General features: G+C 36.2%; 1 protein-coding gene across 1 annotated transcript; it reads left to right on the top strand.

Annotated features, from left to right (window-relative positions):
- Window positions 1-395: 395 nt before the first annotated feature.
- LOC133302634 (NAC domain-containing protein 2-like) lies at window positions 396-2,285 on the top strand. The gene is made up of 3 exons (XM_061502442.1): window positions 396-607; window positions 733-1,007; window positions 1,309-2,285. Exons 1-3 carry the CDS (start codon window positions 448-450, stop codon window positions 1,735-1,737), a joined length of 864 nt encoding a protein of 287 aa, XP_061358426.1. The 5' UTR covers window positions 396-447; the 3' UTR covers window positions 1,738-2,285.
- Window positions 2,286-8,557: the final 6,272 nt, after the last annotated feature.

Genomic DNA, 8,557 nt, shown 5'->3' with positions numbered 1-8,557 from the left:
AAAGGAAGCTCACGAGAAACTGACGATGAAAATAAAAGGTTAGATATTTTTCGTGATATAAGATATAAAATTATTTTTATATATAATTTCGGGTAATATAAAAAAGAATAAAAAACTCATACATTTTTTTGTATAGATCTACTAAAACATAAGAGATATTAAATTTAAATTAAAAAAAATTGAATTTACATATTTTTTTTAATAAATATCGTACAACTTTATTAATTAAAATGTAAAATTGGGCAAGCTCCTCTTTGGCACTAGCAATCTAGCATCACTAAAACGTTATCGCCCACGTGTATTCTAGAAACCGCTGGCTCCTGCCGCCACGTGTCACCGAGTGTTGCCTATAAATTGGTGCCTCTCCCTTACGTTTTAAGTTTCAGGCGCCGCCACCGTAGTTGTTGTTCTCAGTTTCGAGAGATTTCGGTAGCAAGCTTTGAAAAAATGGCATCAGAGCTTCAATTGCCACCGGGCTTCAGATTCCATCCAACGGATGAGGAGCTCGTTTTGCACTATCTCTGCCGCAAATGTACCTCTCAACCCATAGCCGTTCCCATCATCACCGAAATCGATCTCTACAAGTACGATCCTTGGGATCTTCCTGGTAATTTTTAACCTTCTTCATTTCATCTTCTTCTTCTTTTTTTCTTTTTTTTAATATTATAATAATTTAATTATTTAAAAATTCATTTAAATTTGAATTTGAATTTATTGTTATGAATATTACAGGTATGGCTTCGTATGGAGAGAAGGAGTGGTATTTTTTCTCACCACGGGACCGGAAATATCCGAACGGGTCGAGGCCGAACCGGGCAGCTGGGAGCGGGTACTGGAAGGCAACCGGGGCGGATAAACCCATTGGTAACCCGAAACCAGTTGGGATAAAAAAAGCATTAGTTTTTTACGCAGGGAAAGCACCAAAAGGGGATAAAACTAATTGGATCATGCATGAGTATCGTCTCGCTGACGTGGATCGCTCCGTTCGCAAAAAGAACAGTTTAAGGGTAAATATCTAATATCTCCTTTCTTGTTCCTATTTATTTGATTCGATTCGTTTTTATGCGGTCCCTGAATGAAATTACGATTTTATCCCTGAGGTCCCTTTACCACATGATGGAACCTCCATTAGTTGAAGACTCTCTTAACAGCATGTGGTGCCAGAGATTTTTGGGCCCTTAATTTTGTTTGTACTTGTTATAATTACTTTTTAGTTGACTATTCTCAAAAGATTTAACTCTGTCTTATTAAATTAATTTCGAGTCAAAAATTAATTATGGGAGTGATCTAACGGTTCTGATTTTGCAGCTGGATGACTGGGTGCTTTGTCGAATTTACAATAAGAAGGGGACAATCGAGAAACAACCAAGCAGCGTTGTTGTTAGCCGGAAAACCGAATCGTTCGAAATGGAGGAAGACAAGAAGCCGGTGATTGTGCCACATGTGGGTGGTCTTCCGCCACCGCCTGCGACGGCGCCGGCTCCGATGACCGATTATATGTACTTTGACGCGTCGGATTCAATCCCGAAGCTGCACACGGACTCGAGCTGCTCAGAGCAGGTGGTGTCGCCGGAGTTTGCCAGCGAGGTGCAGAGCGAGCCGAAGTGGAACGAGTGGGAGAAGAACCTTGAATTTCCCTATAATTACGTGGATACCACTTTCGGGTCCCAATTCCAGAGCAGTAATCAGATGTCGCTGTTGCAGGACATGTTCATGTACCCACCCAAGCCCTTCTGAGCATAAATAAAGCTTCGCCACTCGCCACTCGCCACACATTTGCATCGCACGGTAGCACGAGACGGAAAGGTCTATGAGTGTGCCTGTGCGAGCTCATAGATGATTATATTGATTAATTTATCTGGAAGAGAACATCAACGAGAAAGAAAAAAGGAAAAAAAAAAATAGAAGCTGGAAATGCATGTGTTGGGTCCACCATTATGCACCGGTTGTGATTAGGACAATCCAACGGTGCTTGTTTGACTCGCCTCTAGGATTAGCATGTGTACATACAGCTATTGTAGAATGTAGATAAGGTATAGTATAGGAGACGTTCTTAGTGATAGGAGGTCAATTTGGACCTTCTAATATATATATATATATATATATATATATATATATTAAGGAATTAATTTCTTAAAATACGTTATATTGTGATAGCAAAAATCCCTCACAATTGTACCGGGACGTGTTTGTGTGTTCACTTTTCATTTATGTACCTCTATTTAATTTCTAGTGTAATGCAATTAATAGTCTAAAATTGTTTATTTTTGTTATTCAAATTAATTAATGTACTACTTCTTGTTCAGGTTATTGATTTTGACAACTAAATAAAAATATAATTTTGCCGCCGGAATGAAGTGAATATTACATGATAAAGATGTCCATTATATTATTCCGATAAATATGAAATACTTAAATTTATTTAATCCCCAACCTCTTTAAATCATTAAAGTAGGCCATTAGGGTAGTCAAGTTGTTTAACACTTAAACCAACCACAAAACGTTGAAATTAGCCTTACTTCATATTGATTGGAAGGATTTGATTTCTTCTATTTGGGTTAGATTAATTCGAAGTTTTAGGAAAGATTTCAGTTCAAGTTTTAGTTACTAAAAAATATACATTAAACTTGTTGAATCATTTCTCAATCTTTACAATCCAATGTATCAGGCCGGCCTCCGAAGGTTCCATGATAAATACATAAATCTTATCTTAAAGGATATCACTTTCAGCTTAACTCACTTATTGTACATGATAGTGAAATAATTCTTCACTCACATCTGTGAGGAGTGGGCAAAAACGGTATAAATAAAAAATATTTATATATACATTTCTTCTCCACCTGAAGAGCTATATGCAAATTATTATTTTCGTTAGCTGTTATTCTACCAAAATATAAAGCCACCATAGTCATTCACATTTTCGCCTGAGTTAGAATCTAGGACAACTCTATTAGAGCTTTTGTTCATACCTCTACTATTTTCAATACTCACACTCGATATATATCACTCATTACGAGATATAGGACCCGGCTCCGACTCCTCGACAGCTCTCAGTTTATGAAATTTAAGATGTTCAGTTTCTTTTAATAAAGATCTTAGGCACGATTATGAGTCTCTTTTTATTTTTCATTTTTTTTAGAATAAAATACATTCTTATTCTTATAGATAGCATATAATTATTTTATGTTATCTACATACCTATAATTTTTATAGATAGCATTCTTGGGGAGGGGGCTGAACCGCCATCACTGCTCCCCCGCACTCCGGATTAGTCTCATAGCCAGCTCAAAGAGTCGAAGCTCGTGGGGATACCAGAGGGAGCCAACTCGCCTCAAAGAGATAATTAGAGTTGAGTAACTCCAAAAAAAAATTATTTTTGTTTTGGTTCTCTTTTGTCTGTTACTATTACGGGATTGTTTAATAATAGAGTTACAACACTGTGACTCATATGACTAAATTAAAACTAGGATCACAAATAAGAAAAAAAAAACGTATTTTATTTTTTTGTCTCTGCACATAATAGTGATTTTTAATTTAACGCTATACTTTACAAATTTTTCACATTAATCCCAGTGTTATAAAAGTAGCCAATTGTAGGGACGAATTTAAAAACCATAATCAATACATGTACTAAATTGAATTTTTATATAACAAAAGCTGAAAAATAAATGTTACATATAATAAATAAATAAAATATTCAAATCTTATTTTTATTTGATATCCGAAGGAGAGAACTAAGCGGACAGACCACTTGTGCCTTACAGCCTGTATTGAGTTATGTGCCGTTTGGTTCAGTAAAAATTTTTGGAACAGTAGGTAAATGAGATAGATAAAAAAATGATTGGAAAGATAGATAAAGTGAGATAGGTAGAAAAATGTATAAAAAAGTTGTTTGGTGGGGAAAAACTTTACTGAAAAAATTAGGTAGCTTTATGAAATCAACAGTGCATTAAAAGCCAGATAACCAATTTTCCGAAAAATCCCACGTTCAAATTGGGTTTCTAAACAGTGCGGATATCTATGTTTCTCATAAATCCAGACAAATTGGATAGATGAGCTTTTGGTGAAAAACGTTGAAACAAATATGGTGTTTCTAAAAGTCATACTTGAGAAAGATAGATATCCGCCGAAAAATTCTCAACTAAACACCACCTAAGTGTTTTATATAAGAATTTAAAATTTATCTACTCTTACAAATAATTAAATATCTCTCCAGTAAAAACTAGTTTTTTTTTTTTTTTTTTCAATGCATTTGAGATTCAAACTCAAATTCGAGAATCACCGCTAAGTCAAAAGGTTTGATGAATCATGACCATTAAACACTAGTTAGTAGCTGTTCGGTCATGAGGAGTCCGTATATCTATATCGTAAAAATATGTGTTTAGAGATATAAGAGAGATATTTTATTGGACGTAAACTGAATATATCAATCACTACACACAAGAGGCGTATAGCCAAGATATGAGTGTGTGGACAGTGTTGACAATAATAATAAATAAGTTAAAAGTGTGTACCTGAGATTTTTAACCTCTTATTTATAAGGTTTACCTTTGTGGATTTGAGCTTTAGAACTCTCTTGATAGATATAATAATTGTCTTATTTGTTGGGGATAAGGATCTTATTCTTTGATCCTCCTTGGATTATGTTGATGTGATGATATTGAGATAAATTGTGATCTTCTATTGGATATGTGGTTGAGATATGGATCCAATCCATAACAATTGTCTCTCAGCTCGGCAGTTCGAAAGCTCAGACTATTAGGGTGTAGAGGTTCAATTAATACGTCGATTATGCCGAGGTAATATCTTGAGCCTACATTTGAATTCTGAGGCAACTTCGGCTCTGTTTGATTTCTGTTCTCTAGAACAGTTTTTAAGTTTTAAAAACAAAAAAATTGTTCGGAAAGAGTGTTTTCACGGTATCTGTTTCAAAACAGTATATGTTTTTTGTTTTAAAAACTGAAAAAGCAAAACAACTAAGGGATGTTTTCAAAAGTTATTTTTTTGTTTTTGCGGTGGCATTCCTGAAAATATGATGATTCATTAATGACATTTTCGTAATTAAATCAATTTTAATTTTAATTTTAAATTACTTGCGGTGGCAATTTTGCAAATATGAGGATTCATTAATAGCATTTATGTAAATAACTACAACTTTTTTTTCCGGTAAACTACAAGTTCTTTATAACTTTAAAACAAACTATATTATAACAATTTTTATTGTTTTTTTACTCTCAAATAAGTTTTTAAGATTTATCCTCAAAACAGTTTTTAAAAACAAAAACACATTCAAACACACCATTCATCTTTGTTTCTCCTTTTATTTGGGATGTATTTGTTCTTAAACCATTAGAGGTATGAGTTTGACCGAGGTATAGGTTGAGGCGCATGTCGAGGTCTGATGATGCGCTCTATTGTCGATCATATGAGATCGGCGTTTAGTCAAGGCTAATCTTGTTTGGATATTAAGTGACCGCTGCTGAGTCGTTTTTGCCTTAAACCTCGGCTTTAATTTGTAGCTCTGTTGCTGACGTTCTTTTTATAACCGTCTTTAAGAAGGCGCCGAGGTTAGCTTATTACGGGGGTCTAAGCTTGTAACATTGACATGTCTCTTCGCATTTGTCAGTTACTTAACGGTTAAACTTTTTAACGCATCGTTCATCGATTGGTAGTTCATGCATCGTGGAGCGTGAGCCGCCCTGAATTTTGCAGGCCATGATGGCACGCATTCAATGCATGCCTTGCGAAATTACCATTATATCCTTGGACCTTCAACTCTACTCTAGCCTTTCGTTTTGCCGCCCAACGGTTACATTCGCATATATATATATATATATATATATATATATATATATATATATATATATATATATCTTAGCATCCAGTAGCCCATTTCGTTCATTTCTGATTATATGGGCACTTTGAGTTCTGAACAAGCTCAATTTTCTTGCTCGAGAATTCGTCTAGCTTCTGTGTGTTCATATTGTTCTTATCCAGGTACCTTTCAAACACTTTCTTCTCCTGAATTTCTTTACGTTTTTGTATGCTTTTAGCATTTGGTGTCAAATATTTTTGAGATTAAGATTGTGTCTTCATGCTTTGGTTTATCTGCTCGTGAGAGTAGTTCTGGGGTTCCTTCTGTTTGTTGGAGACCCTCTTCCATTTTCCTTTAAGCTGAAGCACTTTAGGGTTTCTTTTCCTTTTTTGGTATTTTCCCTGGGTTAAGATGAGTGCTTATGAGCAAGGCTCAGGTTCGGGTCCTGGCTGAGGTGGTGATGATGAGGAATCCCAAAAGGAAAAGGCCTTAATCAAAAGAATGCCCAGATCAGTTCAGTATTGGTTTTATGGCAACGAGTATACTGAGGAGGAGAAGCTACAACTGTTTCTCTGTAGCCATCAGGATGGAAGCAGCAAATGGAGATCGGCTCCTTCTGAAGGAGAACAGGGTCGAACCATATCTACGAGGGGAGGACGTGGTCAAACCACATTGATGAGGGGAGGACGAGGTCGATCTCGTCAGCTTAGTAATGTTTTGGGCCGAAGTGGACTTTCTTCAGTCGCAGCCCCGACCATATGTTCCAGGACGAGTTCCTCCCCTCTTTCTTCGAGTTCCAAATCAATTTTAGATTGAATTCCATGCATTGAACTTAGTGATAGTTCTTCCACCTCATCTTCTTTTGAGTTAGATCTTTCAAAGTTTCCTACTTCCATATTTGTATTGGCTCCCTGCTCGATTTCGAGTCAAGTCCCACACATTGAGCTTGACGATAGTTCTTCTACTTCACTTTCTTCAGAAATTGACCTTTCCATGTTCGACCTTGGTAGAAGGAGTTCGGACATATCTTATATTTATGCTGACCCTCATTCTTCCTGTTCCAGGTCGTTAATGGCAGGCTCTTCGAATGTGGTCAAAGAGGTTGACAATCATGACTGGGTGTTGTTGAAAATTCTCAACATGTGATCCTGTATGTTGGCAGAGTATATTCCCAAGCTTCCCGTGGGAAATACTATTGGGGTCGACCTTCTTCTGGCCGGTGATATACCAGTGTGGGTGGGTCCAGGTGAAGACGAGTCTCATTTTTTCTTCTTTTATCGGGATCTTATTACTAAGGTGGGATTCTGATTCCCCCTTTCCGACTTCCAAATGGCCGTACTTCACAAACTTCGCGTTGCTCCTATGCAACTTCATCCGAACTCATGGGCCTTTGTTTCAAGGTTTCGAGCAGATGTGTGCTTATCTCAACCTCCTGTGCACGATTTCTCTCTTCTTCTCTTTGTTTAATGTATATACATCTCAAAAACTTGATGCTTTTCGGCAAGTATACCGATCGCATAAGCAATATAATGTTAAGTAAAGTTCGTCTCCACAGGGATTGTGATCGTATATCAATTAATATTCCTTCCAAGAATAGAAGAGTTCAAATAATTTGTGAAAATTGTTGTGGATTTGAGAATAATGAGAATTGAAATAAAACATATTTTTAGATTTTTGCTTTTAAGAAAGAAACAGATATGGTTTTTTTTTGTAATTGAGAGAAAGAATTGTAGTTAGAGTGCACTCACCATATGATCCCCACTTCTTACCTTGGATTGATTTAAAAACACTTATTTATATAAATAATCAATTAATTAGTTAAATCCCAATCCCTTGTCAATTTAACCTTTTAATCTCAATTGGAATCCTAATCCCTTAGTAACCCCTCATGAAAATTAAGCAATGAACACGATAATTAAAACATCTGCAATTAATTATACATCTATTCCTAGCATGCATAATAATTATTATCTTACCCCCTTTCAAGATCAAAAACTCCAATATTCCTATCTAGGGTTCTAACCCTCAAACTATTATCAACTATTAGTTTGATCAAGTCTAACAAAGAAAATAGAAATTTCGCACAGGGTAAAGATAAAGAAATTTATATAAACGAGTAGAAATAAACCAATCTGTCGTAACAAGGGTTCGCATAAGGTTTGTGACCCTAACTACAATAAAGAAAACTTAGCGAACCATTGTCATGGCTGATAAATCAATATTCAATGTTACTTGGAATGAAAGAATGTAGATGGAAGAATAAAGATGGTCAATAATTTCTCCTTGGAGCTCTCCTTCTACAGCACGACGATCTCCTTAGGTTCAGAATACCTAATTATGTGCTGAGCCTCCTTTTTATAATCTTCTTTTTCATCTTCTAAAATTACCCTTTAGGAAGAACAGTATGTGATTTCGCAATCTGGCGCTCACAGCGTCATATATCCACGCCAAGAGCGTGGCTGCCTCTGAATCTTCACGCCATCAGCGTGACATCCACGCTATGAGCGTGGGAGAAAGAATGGTTTCACGCCATCAGGGTGAACTCCACGCTATGAGTGTGGGAGTCTCTGGTTCTTCACGCCATCAGCATGAAATCCACGCTATGAGCGTGGATCTTCATTTTGGCAAGTTTCCATTTGGCTCCAATTTTTTCTGCTTTTCCTACAAAATCAGCATAAAATCAGTTGAACAATCCTGGATTTGGAATTTCAGCAAAGCAACAATAAACGTTGCCTTTTTACT

The sequence above is a fragment of the Gastrolobium bilobum genome, unplaced genomic scaffold, assembly GCF_033153095.1.
Source record: "Gastrolobium bilobum isolate Gb01-03AN ecotype WA unplaced genomic scaffold, APGP_CSIRO_Gbil_v1 utg4641, whole genome shotgun sequence".
Lineage (NCBI taxonomy): Eukaryota > Viridiplantae > Streptophyta > Magnoliopsida > Fabales > Fabaceae > Gastrolobium > Gastrolobium bilobum.
This window is presented reverse-complemented; position numbering and strand designations above follow the sequence as displayed.

Bases quoted from the DNA above. Each gene is read 5' to 3' on its own strand.
- LOC133302634 (XM_061502442.1), top strand. From the start codon at position 448: ATGGCATCAGAGCTTCAATTGCCACCGGGCTTCAGATTCCATCCAACG. The intron at 608-732 runs GTAATTTTTAAC...TGAATATTACAG, and splicing joins CGATCCTTGGGATCTTCCTG to GTATGGCTTCGTATGGAGAG. The intron at 1,008-1,308 runs GTAAATATCTAA...CTGATTTTGCAG, and splicing joins GCAAAAAGAACAGTTTAAGG to CTGGATGACTGGGTGCTTTG.